The 20,519-nt window shown below is 43.1% G+C and overlaps 1 protein-coding gene and 1 pseudogene across 3 annotated transcripts in view; one reads left to right on the top strand and one right to left on the bottom strand.

Moving 5' to 3' along the window:
* Positions 1-20,519, bottom strand: part of LYRM4 (LYR motif containing 4) — a 158,299-nt gene that overhangs the window by 99,873 nt on the left and 37,907 nt on the right. For all 3 annotated transcript variants that reach the window (XM_034660381.1, XM_034660380.1, XM_034660382.1), the window contains exon 2: positions 17,223-17,343. In XM_034660381.1, coding sequence (XP_034516272.1) covers positions 17,223-17,343 — 121 coding nt within the window. The remainder of the gene's footprint in view (positions 1-17,222; positions 17,344-20,519) is intronic.
* LOC100480663 lies at positions 9,572-11,035 on the top strand (annotated as a pseudogene).

Raw genomic sequence — 20,519 nt, 5'->3', positions numbered from 1 at the left:
CCTCAAATGGCCTTCAGCTGGGGGGGGGGAGTTTAATTTGCTCATGCCACAAACTATCCCTTTTCTTTGAATGAGTCATTTCACTGGTCAGACTTAATTCCCTTCTCTGCCTTCTGCTCAGCTCTGGGTCAGGCCTCTGGCTCACCCTCTGAGCTAAGGCTTGCTGCCTCCGGAGGGAACGATCTATCTTTCAGATCCCGCCAGCAATAAGGTTTGAAGAGCTCTGAGGGCTCGGGGTCGCTGCACCTCATTCTGTGTGCACCAAGGACCAGGGCATGGAGATCCAAGAGTCACAGTGCTGTGGGCACCTTCCCCAGAGACCCACGCCTCGATTTTGAGCATCCACTGGCTTTTAGTTGAAAGGGGTTTTCAGGGGCGCCTAGGTGGCTCAGTCGGTAAAGCGTCTACCTTCAGCTCAGGTCATGATCTCAGGGTCCTGGGATCAAGCCCCACATGGGGCTCTGTTCAGCAGGGAGCCAGCTTCTCCCTCTGTCTCTGCCTGCCAGTCCGCCTGCTTGTGCTCTCTGTTAAATAAATAAATAAAATCTTAAAAAAAAAAAAAAGTTGCATCATTAAAAAAAAAGGGGTTTTCAAGGCTACAGAAGTATATCTAAATCAAATTTTTATAAAATTCACTTTACTAAAATGCAGCGAAAGACCCTACTATCAGGCAACAAGGGATGGTGATCAGAGACCTCAGCTCAAATCCTGCCTTCAACCACTACGGCTAAGGAGTCTCCCTCTCCTTAACCCCTCTCTCTGTGCCTTGGTTTCCTCACCTGTAAAATGAGGACATGTGGCAGAGCAGCTGTAAATGAAATGATCCACGCCCACAGCAGGTAGCACAGAGGAAGAGATAAAAACGTTAACCCCTGTAGTCTCTGTAGTCATTGAATAACCATAATCAGAATAATTTTTGTAAATGTTCATTCAACCTTTAGTTACATTTTCTTGGTAATCTAAGTTTTCTTTCTTTTTTAAAAAAAGATTTATTTATTCATTTACTTAGACACAGTGAGTGAGAGTATGTGAGCAGGGGGAGGGACAGAGGGAGAGCATCCTCAAGCAGATTCCCTGCTGAGCACAGAGCTGGACACGGGGCTCCATCCCAGGACCCTGAGATCCTGACCTGGGCCCAAACCAAGAGTCGGATGCTTAACAGACTGAGCCACTCAGGTACCCCGGTAAGCTGAATTTTCATAATGGATTTGTTTAAACAAAGAATCCTGGCAAGAACATGACTGCTTTTGACCTTCCTATGTTTCTGGGCATGTGTGAGTTCATGTGAAAAGAGCTCTCCCAAAGGGTAAAGGTGAATATGTCATAATGTATTGAGGACCTTTGTGTTTATAACACCTGTATTCCAGAAAGCTTTGGAGAACTGACCAGAGAGGCAAAGGGTAGCCCGGCTCATTATGCAGCATTTGGTTCCTTGGCCTTGCCTTTGATTCCCCACCTATCATGGACAGGCTGATTTCCCAGCTTCCAATCTTCTCACATATACACAGAAGGAACATGAACCTTATGCCATGCCAAGAGGGTACCACAGGAAGATGCAGGCAATGGAAGAGGCATGCAGACCAACTCACCAGTCTTTTTCATGCAGACATTTGGACAAGAATGACTTGTCTTAACAGGTCTCTCCAAAGCAGCTTTGGTAACCCCTACTCTCTTTATTTCCCCCAATCCTCCCCCCAAAATATGAATGGAATGTCATAAGTTTGTATGTATGTCAGGACTGCTTTCTATGTCAAAGAGCTATTATAACTGGTTATGGTTCTAAAAGGTTATAGTTTATGGATTAAAACTTTCTTTTTACTTTGTTGATAAAGGTTATTCCATAAATACAGTGAATGACACTGAGCCACTACTAAGATATTTAAGCACATATAATTTAGTCCTTTAGAATTAAAGCATATATATATATATTTTTTTTTTTTTTTTAAGAGAGAGAGCAAGAGAGCAAGCAGAGGAGGGACAAAGGAAGAGAGAGAGAATCTTAAGAAGGCTCCATGCACAGTGTGAAGCCTGACGTGGGGCTTGATCCCAGGATCCTGAGATCATGACCTGAGACGAAATCAAGAGTCAGACACTTAACCGACTGAGCCACCCAGGTGCCCCAAAGCATATAATTCATTCAGCAATATTTTCTAAACATTATCAGTAAGGCACTGTGGTTAAGTATAGGGATACACACAGTTCTTGGCCTCAAGGAGACAAGGATCAAAACCGCTATTAAATGAAGAAACCACACATGCAACTCTCATGAGTTGTCCGCCGCTACGAAGGCATGTGTTCCAATGTGAGGTCTGTCATTCATCTGTCACCACAAAACAAGCTCCTCAAATACTGACTATTCTTACCCCTCTCAGCCCCTACTTTGGTAGCTCATTTCAGTGGACACTCAATAATTCTTAGGAATAAATATGGATTGTCTGAGACGAACATTAGAGAAATCTAAGGAAAATGTCCCCCAAGCTCTGCAAAGACATACCTTGTTGATCAGGCACTGTTCTCTGTGTATGAATGTGGATGAAAAGACAATGGTGGAACCAGATCTTTCTACCTGTATGGTGTGCTCTTCCCGCTAGGCCCATTAAGGGCTCCTGGTTCTGCCTTCCCTTATCCTGAATTTGAGAACATCTTTATTTATTCAAATTAAGGCACCCCCAGTTTTCACTTCCAAACATCAACTGGCCCTACCTTCTCTTTTTATTTTCCTGTAGCCTTTCCTTCATTTCATTGCCTTCATTTCACAATGTGATGGGAACGTCTACAATAAGAAAGTAAGAATATGTGGACTGCATTTCCCTTTTGCCCTCCCAGTTCCACTCGGTGGATATGCTTTTATCAGCATGTGATAAATATTTCATACAGAAACTGTCACTTGGAATCTAGTCTTCGCAGCTTCACTGAACCACTGAAGAGCATTTTGGAAAGTCAGGCCTATATTACAACAAGTACCATATGCCAAGAGCCTACAGATTAGCAAGAGGCTCTGGAGTCACCATGGAGGAGACCGGAGAACAGAGCCGCCAGAGAGAGGGACCGGCGGCGGCTCCCTTTCTGCACATTTAGAGATCTGAAACCAAACTGTGACACAGCTCCGTCATTTCAGCGCTTGAGATTTTAAAATTAGTATGGAGAAAAACAAGCTGTCGCACGGACAAGGCTGCAACCATCTTTGACTTACTGAATGTTCACCACGGGCCAGGTGCTGTGGTGTGTGCTTTACAGACACGTTTCCCTGTCTTCTGATGTCCCAACAAGGTGAGAATAGGAGAAGTAGTTCCACAGGAAGTCATTTTCCTAAATTCAGAAAGCTAGACAGTGATGCCCAGGATTTGAAGCCATTCCTGACTCCCTGGTCCCGTGCCCTCATGCCTCCTAGCTGGGGAGGAAAATCGGAACCGAGTATAACAGCCATGTTTCCTACTGTTGGTATTCACCTCACCAGATCAGCTTTTGTTTTCAGCTTCTTCTGCAGAACCAATACACTAATTTCCAGAAGGAGTTTCTGGCCTCCTTTCTGGTACCCAGGAGGTAGCCACATCCTCAGGCAAAGCAGGATATTCAGTCTGAGGGCCAAGTGCTGGGTACCGAAGGTTGTTAACTCTACTCACTGGTGAGTGGTTTTGCTGATGTTAGACGGTGTTAGTGCACGTTATCTCCTTTTGCATTCACAAAGATGCTAGAAAGACTTCTGGTCAGAAAGGCCAAGTCTGCTCTTCTTGCCCTGAGTGGGGGCACAGCCTCGGCTCGAACCAGTCCTTCTGAGTTTCAGTTTAAAACTCTTCTTCTGTGTCTTCCTACCAAGCCATCATGACTCTATGAAGGATTAATGGAGGGCTCACTGTATCTACAAGGCACCGGGAGTACCACGGTGAACAAGAAGACAGCCCTGCCTCTCTGGAAGGTCAGAGGCTAAGGCAGACATGCCTTATGGACACAGCATGGCAATGCCATGTAATTAATGCTCTAGAGTCACACTGCAGTGCTTTGGTGGCCTGGTGGACAAGATTTTGGCAGGCAAGAAAGGAGGTTCGGAAGGGCCTTCAAGGCCTTCCCGTGGGAAGCCGGTGAACGCAGAAAGGTGTTCGCTGGGCGTGTACGTGTATCTTGTGCTGTGCTGGTCCAAATGGACACGGCAGGCCCAGCCTTCAAGGAGCCTGCCATCTGGCTGGAGAGAGACTCAGTTGCTTCCAGTCGTGAAGCAATGGCCGTGCTGCGTGGGCAGGACATAAAGCAGGACTGTCCGGGGGACCGGCTCTGCATGGCAGCCGTCTTCCTAACATCTCTGAACTGCCCAGCAGAGGAAAGAGTGGTCTGTGTCTTGTAGGGAAAAATGGAATCAGTTCTAAAACACATTTCAGTGAGAAAAATACTCAGTATTATGAAAAACATGGATAGCTACATAGATGTCTGCAAACTTTCAAAAATATGGGAGTAACTGAAAAAACAAACAAAACATGAAGTGTGGCAATGCTCAGAACCTAGTTCAGAGCAAGAGGCACATTTGGTTTTGCTCTTTTTACCGGTCTCTCCTGCCCCATCCCACTCCTTCCTAGAGTCCTGTCGAGGCCCAGTGAAGAAAACCTCTTGAGTTAGTGAGGTATTTACAATCTGCCAGCTGTCCGGAAGGACAGCTTCTGTGCATGGTTCATAGGCCCCATGACATCACCAGGATTCGGGTAACTGTCCTGCCATCACTAGGTATTAAAAGCTTTTACAAAGTATAGCCAAAGGGTTTTCTTGAATCGGCCCTGCTGCTGAGGCCGGCCACCAAGAACGAACATTACATAACTCGCATTACATAACCCGGTTACTCCCCCACGCTCAACAAAACATGCTGTCTGTGAGCTGAGGGCAGCTCGGTTTTCTTTTTAAAGTCAATTCAGTAAACAGAGGAGGTCAGTGACATAACTCACCCTTGGTCAAAATCCAACATTCCCAGGTGTGTTTCTGGGACCTAACAATCATTATCATTATTTTCCGAATCGGAAAACGTCCGGTGTGAGGGAGACCTCGGAGCGTCACGGAGCAGCCCCCTCCTAAACCCCAGGGCTGCAGGCTCCTGGGCCCCCCATCACTCACGCCTGTCCAAAGGCGTGTCCATCTCTGTGTAGACAGTTCTGGAATGCACTCACCTACTAGTGAGATGGAATAACCTGTTGAAAGAAACCCCAAGGCCGATCTCAACAAGGCAGTTAAACTTAGGTTTATTCAATATAGCAGATTCATGCACAAATTCTTGTGCTCCTGGAGATCCGGGAAACCAGGGCACCCCAGTCCTTACTTTTTACAGGTGAGGCCTAAAGGGTCATGGGCTTAGTGGTGATGCTACTGCTAATTTCTGACAGACTGAGGGGGAATTCCATGTGGCCTCTGGGTGGGGCTATTTTCACTGCATTGTGGAGTCGGGATGGGTGGGCGGAAGAGACGAATTTAGGCCATATGAAGTGGAAATGTTTGAGGAAAAGGAAAATATTTAAAATACTGACTTAATTGAACACTGGCATTAACCGAACAAAACCAAGATTATTACAGCAGCACATCTTAAGAGAATTTTTAGAGCCTTGTGATTATTTATAATGGACCATTTCATGACATGACAGCCTTAATTACCACATTGGGGAAGAGAGAAAATTTCTTTCATTTTTTTTTTTTAAAGTCAAAATGTCAAAAGGACAGAGGAGCCAGACTGAAGGGAGCCTCCTCTGACCAAATCTGAGACAATATAAGCATCAAAATAAAGATGGTAACAAAATAAGGACAGATATAGATATTTTATTTCTGGAATAAAATAAGACCTATGAGTCCATACTAACAAATTAATAAAATAAGATGGGGAGGAGGGAACACTCCCTGTTACAACAAATAAATGTAGAAGGCATGGCACAGTTATAAAATCATCATCATTTTGTAAGTCTTAGTAATCACTGATTCAGTCAAGAAGCATCAACGAATATTAAAACTAGTGTTTTAGCAACAAAAGCTTGATGAGGACCAGAATTTAAACACACTCAAGAGTATCTCCCCACAAATTACTTATTAATTATAAGGGGGGAAATAGTAACCTTACAGTGATTAACCTAGCAAGAATAACCTTTTTCTTTTTTTAAAAGATTTTATTTATTTATTTGACAGAGAGAGAGACAGGCAGGGAGAGAGGGAACACAGGCAGGGAGTGGGAGAGGAAAAAGCAGGCTCCCAGCAGAGGAGCCTGATGTGGGGCTCGATCCCAGAATGCTGGGATCACTCCCTGAGCCGAAGGCAGACGTTTAATGACTGCGCTACCCAGGTGCCCCAAGAAAGAAAATTTCTGACACAACGTTTGGCTTTGGTATTTCAAAAACAGAGCAAGTACAAAACTAACATTAACTTCAGAATGGTATTCCTTTGCCGGGAGTAGAAAAATTGAATGATGATCATATTTTAAGAGAAATGAAATAACATGACCAAGGCCAGAGAGCTACTGAAAAAGGGTTAGGATTTCATTTGAGGTATATCTGGCTCCAAACCTCTTCTCTTCTCATGGCTACCACTCCTATTAGGTCTCTGCATAAAACAACAACAGTGTTTTGGACTCATAGACGTATAGTTAGGAGGTATCTTTCCAAGGGTAGCAATGAATCTATCCCTTCATATGTATACAGATGAAACACATCGAGTTTGAAAAAAACCCAACTGCAGCTATCCAGTGCTCAGGAAACGGGTGTATGTTCTCACACTCGCTCTGGGCAAGCGAGATCATTGGCTCCCTGCCACCTCAGGGGATGTGGTACAGAAACACAAGTAAACATAAATGGGGCGAGCCCTTTCCACTGCCCTGCCCAGAAGATGGGACACTGTTCCTTTGTCATCTTAGAAGATCTTCTGCATAAGAATGACTGAAATTAACTTTGATTACTTGAAAGGACAAGCCAAGCAGCAAGGCATCAAAAGGTTTCCAGTGAAGGGCACTTCAGTGATAGCTTGTCAGGAAAAGCACAATTGGAGCTGCAACCTTCAGATCTATGGGGAAATTCTGAGCAAACACTTCTTAAATAAGATGGCTGAACTTTAACATTTTCAGACTATGGTTTCTGTATTTTTTTTTTTTTCTTTTGAAGGCAGAGAGAGAGAGAGAGAGAGAGTTTTTTGAAAGACGCTAAAGGAGATCGGCTCCTAGGGATAAACTATTCATGAGTCTACAGAAGGTAAGCTGTTACCTTCTAATACGAATTCTAAATGAGCAATTAGAAAAGGAAACCTACATCTTGCCTTCTTCTGTTTACCCTGTTAAGATCGGACCACCCACAGTTTGATATCTCTTCTAAGACTCGGCTAAAAAGTGAGAATAGATGTGGGCCCACCATTCTCCTAATTGTGTGCCTTTGGGGAGTTATTCTAACATGCAAAGTTTAAATTTCCTCATCTAACACATGAGGAAAACAGTGTTTTTCTCACAAGGCTGCTGTTAGAAACCAAGACGACATGTTCAAAGTGCTTTGCAGTGTCAGTGCGTAAAGAGGGCACAATGAGCCAACACTGACAGCAAACATACGTCACCATCACCACCACCACCACCACCACCAGCATCACTTTCATCAATATTCACCAATAAAATCATCTCTATAGGGGTGCCTGGATGGCTCAGTTGTTAAGCATCTGCCTTCGGCTCAGGGCATGATCCTGGAGTTCTGGGATCGAGCCCCAAGTCAGGCTCTTCCCATGGGAGCCTGCTTCTTCCTCTCCCACTCCTCCTGCTTGTGTTCCCTCTCTCCCTGCCTGTCTCTCTCTGTGTCAAATAAATAAATAAATAAAATCTTTAAAAAAAAAATCATCTCTTTACACATGTGGTGTATTAGGCAAATAAACAATGACCCCAAGATCACACAGTATGGTCCTACCAGAGCTGAGACTACAACTTCCACCTCTTACTATGAGCTCAATGTACTTTCTGAACCAGAGCTGATGGTATCTACTTCAACTTTAGATGCTTCAGCAACAAAAATGGTTCTTCAAGGAATTCAAGAGTGAAAAGCTCTAGCAGGCTGGATGGGAGAAGGATAATTAAAGTTCCCATATGAAATCCCATGCAAAGCTTTCTATAAATAGCATTACTGCTGCCTTCCTCATGAGCTCTTCTGCATATGCAAACATGAAAAAGAACTTTTATTGTATACGAAAAATGCAAAGGTGGGAGAGGCTTCTTCTAGAAAGAAAATGGAATTTTGTTTTGTACATGTCAGCCCTGGAGGAGTCAAGCAAATTTAATGCGCAATCTCCAACGGAGAGGCATGTCTTTTATAGGAGTGCCAACGGTGGGAGCAGTAAATCCCCAGATTCAAGGGTTTACTGGAATTTCTAGAAAATGCAGGGAAGGAGGAAATTAGTTTAAATTCTTGTATGAAGAGGTCTCTTTATAGCTGCAGAGAAACTATATATTGAACAGACTGAAAAAAAATGAATGTCATACATTGGCCAAGCTATAAACGTAATCAAGCCTTCTCATTTGACAGGGGTTTGGGGAATCTTTCATTCATACTGAAAGAATTCAGATATCCAAAAGATACAGGGTTCACTCAGGGGGCAATTCCGGTCACTGTATATAAATTCATGTTGATTTCCTGAGGATTTCTATTGAAGTCCAAGACAGAGTGCTTAAATCTCCTTTGCTTCTGACTGCTTTATTACTTTTTAAATATGTAGATTGATCTTTTGATCAAATCTTAGTTGATCTATAGAGGCAGAGGGGAAAGTATTGCTGAGGTACCCTATTAGAGTCCATACATTTCTGTTCTATTAAATGAACAAATAGGTGTGATCTAGAATGAAGAGGAAAGGTCTGTCTCCCGAGAGTCAAAATGAGAAAGACCATCTACAAGGTTCTGATGGGCTTCAAAATTCCAATCTCAACTCTGCCTCCAAAGAGCTTATAAAGTCAATTCATAATTAGATGGCATAAAGTAGGTGCTTGATAAATATCTAGGGAAAGAAACTGTGGGCATGGAATTACAAAATATATAGTGTCATTTGATTTATCTAATAGATCGTGTTTCATGCAGCTGAGAAGCCAGCCAGGGAGCAGGAAGAAATCAAATCAAGAAGAAACTAGTATTAACATTAAGGTGGGGCTTGAGGAAGGCACTTTAACCTTTTTCTTGCCTATCAAGTTAACGTATTATTGCTCTTGAATTGCTATTTAATTTTCCTTGAAAGAAAATGTGTTGCTCAGAGGATATGCTCTAGTACCAGTGATGTATCTTCTATCAGAAAGGAAGGCCAACAGCAGAAGTGTTAGCAACATTAATAAAATGATTCAATTTTCTGACTTTTCTTGTAGCAGAAAGGATAGACCAAGAGAAGTTTCTGAAATTTATGATGGTATAAATACAAAGCTGGCTTACAACTTTGCTTATCTATAGCCTAAACTCTGTTGAGTTAAGATCTTAGTAAAAATTGGTCAAGCAAAGCTGAGCATAGAGTAGTTTACTAAGAAAATGTTATCAGGTAGGTTTCTGCAAATAAAGAAGGCGACAGATATTTATGTGAAAGTTAACACTCCCAACTCACGCCTGATTCCTCTCCTGTTGGTTCTTATTGCTTCAAGATAGTCAGCCCATGTTTGAAATGCAGCAGCCATCTCCCCCAATTCCTCTTGTCCAACCTGACGGGCAGTTTAAAAATTTGCCCTTTTATGATGTCCCTGATGTTCTCATCAAGCCCACGATTTTAGCTGAATGCAATAGTCAACAATTTCAAGAGAAGTTTTTATTTTTGTTCTGACACCTTAACAAGTTAGAAAGAGATGTATATCCATGGATTTTTTTTTTTTTTCAGGTGGTAGGACACATTATATAGTCCAAGTTCAGCTGGGACTTTGCCTGGCAGACACAAGTTGCTCTCAAGAACAAAACTATCCCAACAGTCTATGTATAAAAGTAAATGGGAAGCCGTTTCCATTGCCTGGCTATGAATTACCACCTAAAAATGGGATTGAACATAAATACATCTTTAGTTGGGTTATCTTCAGCTGTGCCAAATCAGATTTCCATTTCCTGGGCATTAGAAATTGGAAAGAATTACTCCATGTCTGTGTATCTTGTATAAAAGCTCACATCAGCCATGTAATTACAGAAACTAAAAATGAGAGGTATTAGAAACCTTGATCATTCCAGAAAACTAATTAAAGAAAAACTTACTGCAGTTCCTGATAATGAAATTCCTTTAGGTATCCTTGATGTGCCCTTTAAGAAAAATGAGGCCGACAATCTCATGCCATGCAGTGACTTATACACATCTATAGTGTTTTGATGCTGCCCTTTATCTGCAAATGAATGAGAAGCCCGCCTGGATTTGTCCTGTGACAAAAAAGCTGCCCATGGAAAGTCTAATTTTAGATGGGCTTTTTACGGAAATTCTCAATGACTGTTCTGATGTGTATGAGATCACATTCCAAGAAGATGATTCTTGGTGTCCAATGAGACAGAAGAAAGAAACTATGAAAGTATCCAGCAATCACGTACAAAAACATTTCAAGTGTCTTCATAAGCCTTCTTCAGGGACTTTAGCCAATGAGGCAAGAAGAAAGTGGATGTTATTGACCCAACACTAGAAAGCTCTTCCCAGGAAGAGGAAGACCCTCCTGTCAATAGAAAATGCCCCTTGATGTCAGAAACACAAAGCAGCCTAACCAAAGGAGTGTCAGCCATCTTTTGTATGGATACCCAGTGTGACCTCGGTGGATCCTGCTGCTGTTCACCTTCACTAGCTGGAATGTTCAGACCATTCCAACGCAGGCCAACATAAAGCTCATGATCAGCTCTGCCAGGTTCGGGTTTTCTTCCTCTTACTCCACTTGATCCCTAGTACTGTCCTCTTGTGGTTTTGGATAGTCTAACCTCACCCTTGACAGCAAGAGCATGTCTGTCACCACCACCAGCCCCCATGAAAGCAGTCCACATGTTAGCTCATCCAGCAGCAGAGTGACACAGGGGTCATCACCAGCAGTGGAAGCATCATTCCTGACACCGTCTCCTCTTTGGATTAAAGGAGGACTCACCTGATTCTAGGAATCATTCACTGAAACTGCTCTTTCTTGGGTTTCTCTCTGTGGAAGCTGTTTTTTTTGAAAACAACTACTTTGATATTTACTGAAACATCAAATGGATTCTTTTGCTTTCCGAGAGATGAACACCGAGGACTGCACCAAGAACCAAATGACATGCAAGGATTTTTCTTATTCGTGCTGTACTCTGAACACTAAATACATTCAGCCATAACTGTATCTTCTTGACAGATGGATTTCAATCTCAGATGTTACTAGATGGATTCGACAAATCAGTTTAAAACTTTTTTGTTGTTATAAACAGCAATGAAGTTACATAAATATTCAGGTAAAGATTTTTTTTTCTAATTAAAAAAAGATGTAATCAGTGATTCTAAAATGATAGCAACTTTTATTTCACCTGATGTAAAGGAAAAAATATATGCAAAGAAGTTGTTTGTCAAAAACAAAACAAAGCAAAACAAAGAAAACCCTTCATTCCACTCCCAGCAAAAGATAAAATAAAATAAACCCACAAGAAAACAAAACAAAACAAAACCCACAAAACACCAAAAACACCCACACTGGCTTAAGAATGACCTACGTGGTATAAAATCATCATCACTGAAAAGCTGCTGGCAAGACTAGTACGACTCCAAAACCTTGCTGTTATCCAGCACGTACAATCACATAGTACAGCATCAAGTATCCTCACCCAAACACTGAAGTCACACGTGAACCGCGTTTTGTGGGATGCCTTCCTTACTTCAGTAAGTGTACAACCCCATGTCTGGTAGGAGAACTGAACACTGTTTGGATGGAAATTTAGTGCTAGATCTGCTAGCCTACTTAAGCTGGTGGTTGGGAACGTTTCAATAGGGAATAGCTATTCCTCTCCTAGAGATTGTGGTTTTACCCAGTTAACTGTGTAAGGAAAGGGTCCATAACACATGTGAGCACAAGCGTGTGTGCACGCACACACACACACAGGCACACATACACCCCTTCTGTTACCCAGGGGTGCTGCTACATGAGAACCCAGGACAGCAGCGTGGCCTTCATAGGATGCACTCTGATGAACACGGAGAGCATCACATAGCTGGAAATAAACCCAAACTCTGCACATTACGTGAGCTCACCAGGTTTCTAGAAAAAGCTGCTACACATTCAGGCTGTAACTGAGTATTCCTAAAGTCACAATCTTAATTGGCATAGTCAAAGTAATGAAAGATGGGTCTGGCAATGCCTCCCCAGGGCAGCCAGAGTCTCCTGCCCTCTGCTGCTTCTTCCATTTCTTCTCTCACAGACATGGGGCTATTTAGCTAGGTATGTAACAAAGGTGCCCACTCTACTTCAAAACGCTTGGAAAATACTCTCACTTTGAAGAACACAAAACCTCTGTGGACTACACAGGGAGAGAGGGCTCCTGGGTGACGGCAATGGTGTGGGTCTTTAGAGGTCACCTCGAGTTGCAAGGGTATAGAACACAGAAGCAGTGAGACCACATAAAGCAGGCTCTGGTTGTTTAAAATCCAAAGGGGCATGACAAACTATGATGAGTGGGGGTGATTACCTGAGAGCTATTCTAATTCATGCCTTATAAACAGGAATCAAAAGGAGTTATCTTCAGAATAGCAAATTGGAAGAAAGAACCAAGATGAAAGCATGGTTGACCTTCTTGCTCTTCTTTCTGATATGAAACACCCAAGGGGACTTGTTTACCATCTGACATAGAAAGTACTTAGGTACTTCTTTGCTGCCCAGATTGTGTGAGAGCTGTTTGCCCAACCCTATACACAGCCCAGCTTTTGTTCATCCTTTCTGGCACCATCTGGCACATACACAAAAGGCCTCTCCAACGTTTTTTTTTTTTTAAGATATTATTTATTTGAGAGATCGAGAGAGAGCACAAGCGGGTGGAGACGCAGAAGCAGACTCCCTGCTGAGCAGGGAGCCTGATGTGGGGTTCCATCCCAGGACCCTGGGATCATGACCCGAGCTGAAGGCAGATGCTTAACTGACTGAGCCACCCAGGTGGCCCAGGCTTCTCCAACTTTTTGATCCCACTTGGGAAGCAGACAGGGAAGCTAGGCTTAGTGGGGACTGGTCCAGAACTTGCTTTCAGCAGAAAGGAAATATTCATACAAGCTTCCAGGGTCAATCTGTCTTTGCAGAACCATTTTATATGGACATAATAGGAATTCAGAAAAAGGTGGGATATGAGATGAGATGATGTAGCTGGAAAGAGATTAGAGACTGACAGACTGGATTACAATTTTCAGGGGAGAGTTGGTCTAAGAATGTCAAAGAAAGAACAAGTGTATGCCAGGCTTCTATTGAATGGGCCATAATTATGGAGTGAGCAAAAGGAGTATGACTTGTTCATAATGGAGGAAAAATGGTCTGCCATGTTACTTCTTGAAATCAGAGTAATCCTTAGTAGTGTGAAAGGCCAATGGGAAATACTAATGCTAAGTAGAACCCTTCAGGGTTGCCACAACGAAGATGAAATCTCCCTGCGCACTAAGGATACGAAGGAAGAATGACCTCTGACGAGAGGCTGAGCTGGTGTGGTCCTTACATATCTTGGGTACAAAACTGGGGAATGACTTAAGAATATCTTTATTCTTCAGTTTCTACTGACTCAGGAGCTTATGTCCTTTAACTTCTGAGTCTGCCTGAAGCTCAGGTCTGGCCACGTGGCCACGGACAAGGCATCCAGCTTGCACCTTGATTTCTCTACCCAAAAGAAGCCAGAAGAAAATCTTTGCTCAGAGACTTCTTTAAAACCTCACAAACTTACCATGTGCACAGCTGTATTACCAGCATCATGGCTGATTGAAGGGAATGAAGACACATGCATAGAGAGCAAGATCCACTTTAAAGATGGACTAGACGGCAGGGAAGAGGTAAACAGTGTTGAGAGAGGAGAAAGTCGGGTGGAGGGTTCCACTCTGAGCACTGCCTTTACAGATGTGCATATCTGCCAGATGCAAAGATGGCTTTCTCATCCATGGAAGAGTGATACTGAGATCAGTGTGTATCTGGGTGGATGGTCTTTGGGTCCAAGTATGCAAGAGGAAGCGGGATCTGATGGGAAGGCTATTATAGTTCATTCTGGTTATGTCTCATTAGATTAGAGGCTAAGGGCCTCACTAGGTTTCCGCTTTCCCTTCATGGTTCATTCTCTTTGAGAAGAGGTTCTGGGTGGCCAGCAAAATACCATGATTTTGGTGGCACAGACCCCCTGCCTGAGATATATGATCCCAGGGGCCAAATATATCTTCATATATTCTTTTAGTCCACAGAGGATTATTAAGAGCCCACTGTAGGTGGGGCTTTTCTAGATCCTCCTGATAATAATAACAGCAAGTATTTACTATGTGCCAGCATCCTTCTAAGGGCTTCACATGTATTAATTTATTTGATGCTCACCATAACCCATGAAGTTGGGCCTGTTCTCATCTGCATTTTATATTAGGCACCAAGAGGCTAAATACCTGGCTCAAGATTGTTAGCAGCCTGAGTCAGGATGTGAACATACGCAGGCCGGCCCCAGAGCCCATGCTCTGGCCAGTCAGGCAATGGTGACCATGACAGAGGAGATCCCTATCCTCATGGAGGAGAAGAAAACAGACAAGGCGATACGTGATGTTATTTTCAGGACTGATAAAGGCCGTAAAGAAAACCAAAGCAGGGTACGGGATACAGTGACAAAAGGAAGGCTATTTTAGACAGCGTGATCAGGACAGCCCTCTGCAAGAAGGTGAAATCAGAATAAAAGTCTGAGGGGAAAAAGGGAATCGAGTGACTGGAAGGTCTGGGGAGAGAGTATTCCAGGCAGCGGGTACAAAGCCTCCGTGATGGGAACAAGCTGGGGGTGTATGAGGGACATCAAGAAGGCATCTGAAAGTTTGAGGGAGACATGAGCAATGGAGAGCCTTTGAGGATTTCTTAAGGACTTCAGATTTTATTGCCACGGTGCTATGAAGCCTCTGGAGGGTTTCGAGCAGGGGTATAACCTGCTTTAATTTTCCCTTTAAGAAAAGATCACTCTGGCAGTACGTGAAGGATAGATCATTCAGGCGGGGGGTATCAGGGAGGCACGTTAGAAGGCTATGAGAGCAGCCAGTGTGAAGAAAATACAGACACTGCTTTATTTCAGGCCTTTAGGGCAAGGTCAGCTCATACCAGCATAGAGCAAGGCCGCTCGAGGAGTCACCAACATCTCCTAAGCTACCTACGTAAGTGTTACACCTGGATTCAGGAAGTCTTAACAAGAAAGGGAAGTGAACAGCAACTTCCCAGTTGTTGACCTGTAATTGGCTAGAGAGCGAATGCTTTCATTTGTCAGAACCTTTCCGAGCAGAGTCTTCAGGGCTAACATCATCATCCGCTGCTCTCCTGGCGAAGGGCCCCAGGCCTGCAAGTAGGCACACCTGTTCCCCACAGGCAAGGAAGGTGCTCTTGCCAGGCTGTCCTGGGGAGGGCGCCCTGGCCCCTACAGGTCCAGAGGGGGCAGCATTTGAGGCAGTTTGGAGTATGGATTCACTGGGGATGTCTAATCTTTTTGTTCTTGAAAGGGTGGTTTTAGCGTTTCAAACGTGGAGGTGACACAGACAATTACATAACAGTAGAAATGGTGGCACAGAGTACTCACAGGCACCTTTTCTAAGCGGTTCCTACTCTGTGCAACTTTATGCTAAAGGATAAAGCCAGTCTGTCTGGGAGACGCTTGCCAACATCTACATCAGAAAGTGCCAAAGAACTGAATCTGAGTTTATGCGAAATAAGGACTCAGGCTGCTTGTTTTTTTCCAAGTTCCAGTGCTAAAGGATCCCATAAAATTCAACCACTGATGCCTGGAAAATGCCATCGTCCTAGAGTTTTCAAAATGACAACTCATTTACCTGTCACTATCAAAGTACGTGCAAATACGCAGATCGGTTTCTTTTTCTGACTATCCTATTATCTTTTCATGGCCTTCCTTAAAGATCATTTCCTAGGCTTGTCTGAATGTGGCAGTTATTCTGTTGCTAGATAACTGGAGAACTCAAGAAGGGTTATCAGAATCCAAAAAGTTATTCTAGAAGGGATTGTTTCATTACATTGGAAGACTTCTGAATTTGACATAAAGAGAAAACTACAGTATTTAATATTGCTTCTCTTTTTGAATCGTTTAGAGTCAAGCATGAAGAAGGGTAAGGGATGTATGTATGCATATATACATGTATATATGCATGCATACTTATGTCATATAGTATGATGTGATACGCTGTCAGCCGAGCTGGGGTACCTCCTGATGATGCCAAACAAGCCCTTTCCGAAAACACTAGGCAGAACTGAGGGAAATGGTAAGGGATTTCCCTTCCGTACTTTATAAAACAATTTACTGCAAGTAAGAGGGACGGATGGAAGCAGGCTTATGGGGTGATTGTTGCAAAATCAAAGAAAAGTAGTGAAAAGGATGATTTTTTTAGAGGGTGAGAAAAGCAACTGAGAGCAGGCCACTTGGCCTCTGACTCTAATTAATTTCGCAGAAAGAGGGACATATCACACTACCCAGGAGACCACACTGCCACAGATGTTCCAGTCCACCTCAGGAGAAAGAGAAAAACAAGCACCAATCAAGGTGATCCCTGGCACTTCTACAAGACAAAGACAAAAACACCTTCCAGGGTCCGTTATGGGGTCAGGAGCTATGCATCTGTGTTTACACCATTTGCACCTGCAGATACGCCTTCCACCTGGCAACAAAATTCACGTTCCCCACCAATGATCGTGTCTCCAAGGAAGGGGCAACATCACCTTGAATTATGATTTTAAAATACTAGGAAAAGTAGACTATATTTATGTTCTTTGACATATGTCAATGCATAAATGTGTAAATATATCTTACAGAGGGACAACAGTTTTAAAAAAGTTTCTCAGCCTTTAGTGAACGATGAGAATGCAGCTACCCAGAAGGATGCATTCCCCGAGATTGTGGAAAGCTGGTATTTTCCTTTACGTTCTCCTTGAGTTCAGTAATGTAATAGGTCATCTTTCTGTGTTTATATGAGTAAAAGGAACAGTTTCATGACCCTGTAGTATAAATCATAAACACCAAAAGCACTGATGGCCAATTAAGAGGGATATGTCAAAGTTTACAGCTCTTAATGAAAGACAGTACATCATCGAACCATCTTACCTGTCGACGAATTATTCCAAGGTCTCTTTTGGCTTTATTCACTAGGGCTTGAATTTCTACAGGATCCTTTACATTCTTATTTTCTCTGAAGGCATCTCTTATCCTCCTGACAGCATAAGTTCTAAATGAATTCAGGAGAAAAAAAGAAAAAGTGTCAACAGTCTGAAGCTATGCTTTTAAATGAAATCAAAAGCCTTTCCTTACGAATTAACTGTCTGTATTCCCCTGTGGATAATCCACTTAGATCTTTCCTCTTGGGACAGGCCCATCTATTACTATTCTGGGATGACTAAGCAAACAGATTAGGGAAATAAATCTAGCACAAACAATCACATATAAATGGCAAACTGCTACTGAACTGCTCCTTAGATTCCCAGTTCTTCAGTTATTCATGTCTGAGTTCTCTCCATTAACGCGGATAATTGAACCTCTAATGTACTGAGACAAAGCAAGAATTAAAAGAGGTGAAACGATGCACCACATATTCATGCACCAAGACAGTGATCTATGCCTGACTCGGGTCAGCTCTCCCATCGTGTCCCATCTTTTAGCGGTTCATTCCTCTTTTGGAATATAACAGGTAAGAATCCTATCACAGTCGGCAGTGGTGATTACACCAAAATGCCTTCCACCATGTTTTTTTTTTTTTTTTTTAAGATTTATTTATTTATATGCGAGAGAGAGAGGGCCCAGGCGTGTACGAGTAGGGGGAGGGGCAGGAGGAGAGAATCTTCAAGCAGATCCCCCACTGACTAGGGAGCTGGACTCGGGGCTTGTCCTACAACCCATGAGATCATGCCCTGGGCCGAAACCAAGAGTCGGATGCATAACCGACAGAGCCACCCAGGCCCCCCTGCTTTCCTCCATCTTTAAATTGCATACATACACACATACAAACACCCTCTCCCCACCAATATACACTGCATGCAGCACGGACAGCAGCTCAAGAGCATAGCTTTCAAATCAGACAAGCTTGGCTTTGCTCCAAGGTCCCACTGTTCATGCAAACTTGGGCAAGATTCTTAACATAAGCACATGTTTCCTCATCTGTCAAATGGGCATAATACCACCTACCTCTCAGGACCGCTGGAGGATTCAGCTTTATCATATAACCCAATCAATGAAAACTCTTAATACCTTAATGCATTAGGACTCCTCTCTCCTCACGTCACAGCCTCACCTTCATCCCGCATCCTCGGTCACACACGGTGTGTGGACAGAGGGCAGATGGTCTGGATAATCAAGGGTCCTTAACCTGATGTACCCCCTACGCAGACAGTCATGGCCTTACTCCATGCCCACCCCATGTATGCAAGACTGAAGACAAGAGACGAAGGAGGAGGAGCCCAAGTCAGTCACAGCAGACACCATTTTCTCCAGTCTTCTTATGATCTCAGATGGCCCTGCTTTTAACTTTAAACACCAGCTAAAGAATCCATGTGAAACTGTTAAAAACATCTGCACGAAGAGGCAAAGAGATGAAAGAAGGGGAATATAATTTCTTTGGAAGTTGGGAGTATGTTCGGGGAAATGGATATAATTTACTGGGAAAACTTGTTTTAGAGAAGACTACTTTTATTTTAGGTCAAGTTTCTTACAGTAAAAAGAAATTTTAAATTAAAAAATCCAAATGGCGTGTCCCTTTGTGTTTAAAAGCAAAAGTAAAATGAAATCTTGTGCCGTTAAGAATTGTGATGAAGAAAGGCAGACACTTTGAGGATGTAAGCCACTGGAGAGACGTTCATCTGAACCCTCTCTTGGTGAACCAATGGGAGTATTTGCAGAGGTGCTCCTGGGTGCTCAGGATCAATCTTGGGGTAACCACGACTGGAAATGGAATCCCTAAACTAGCAGACACTATGTAACGACAGCGGCTCCTTCATTATGAAGGCCTGGAAAGGATTTTTACTAGTAGGCTCTATCAGATATCCTCTTCCTGTAGAGCTGCTAATCTAACAAGATTTTAGACAGTAGCCAGGAAAGCTAAAAGCCATTTCTGGGGTAGTTTCTTGCATAGCATAACATAACACAGTATCACTGTCCTTCCTCACACCCACGTATTCAAGGCAGTTTCTTTGTTGGTGGTGATGGGAGCATAGCGGACACTGTATTTTAATTCTAGTATTCTGTTCCACATGTAGACCTGGTTTTAGAACAGGAATTTCCCCCAGGGAGTCATCCATTGTTTTAGTTCTTCACTCAGGACACTGCATGGGCTTTCTGGAAAAATGAAATGGTCAACAGAAGTGGTTACTGAATTCCTTTTTCTAGAAGCCAGTAACTAGCCCAGAATAGCTAGCAAAAAAAGAAGTATGGCTTGGAACGTGAAGTCTGAAGTTTTTCTAAAGTTTAAGGAAATCAGAAAATAACTTATGGCACTCAACGATTTCTATCAACTGAACTGAAGGTCCAGTCTTTTACATAGTCAGTTGTGTATTCTTGTTGTCTCCCCAGATCTCCAAAGTCCACACCTAATGGAGCAAAGTTCTAGATGTTTGAATTAAATGTGTCTAAAGCAATCAGAAGTTGTCATTCCAAATATGAAGGCACCTCTAACATGAATGATGTGACGATGGCTCTTTCTTCTTTTTCTTGTTCCTCCTCGTCCTCCAGCGTCTAAAACACACGGTGTTTTCCTTTGCCCCAGGAGAGGTCACTGCAGTGGCTCAGAACCATACAAGTAATTACTACTGCATGAACAATTTTTCAGTTGTATGAATTATTTCTTTTTTATTCAATAGATTTTTAAATTTTAAGGGGGGAGGGGCAGAGAGAGAGTGAGAGAATATTAAGCAGGCTCCAAGCCCAGCGTGGAGCCTGTCGCAGGGCTCGATCTCACCACCCTGAGATCATGACCTGAGCCGAAGTCAAGAGCTGGACGCTTAACTGACAGAGCCACCCAGACGTCCCAGTTGTATGGATTATTTCAAATGATCATAACTTTGTGAAGGTAATCACAAATCTGCCCGAACCTTCAAATTTCGTAGGAGAGGGCTAACCACCAATTGTTTCTGTTCTGCCCCCGCCTGGCTTTTATCCTTTGCATTTTTTCTGCCACTACAAGGGAAACCATTTATCCTTGAACACATTCTGGCTGTTGGCCTCTTGACCCTATCACCGAGTAAGAACATTTCAAAGAAAAATGTGCAGAGGCTGCCATGAAAATGTGCAGCTGCCGCACAATGCCTTGCCTCAGGATGATCCTAGAATGAGTCAGATGCTGTCTGAAATAAGGCATGAAAAATTAACAAATCAAAGGCAACACAATAGCAAGAGCCACCAACTCGAGAAAGCAGA

This window comes from Ailuropoda melanoleuca, chromosome 5 (genome assembly GCF_002007445.2).
Source record: "Ailuropoda melanoleuca isolate Jingjing chromosome 5, ASM200744v2, whole genome shotgun sequence".
Taxonomy (NCBI): Eukaryota; Metazoa; Chordata; class Mammalia; order Carnivora; family Ursidae; genus Ailuropoda; species Ailuropoda melanoleuca.
Note: the sequence above shows the minus strand (reverse complement) of the source record. Positions and strands in the feature narration are given on the sequence as shown.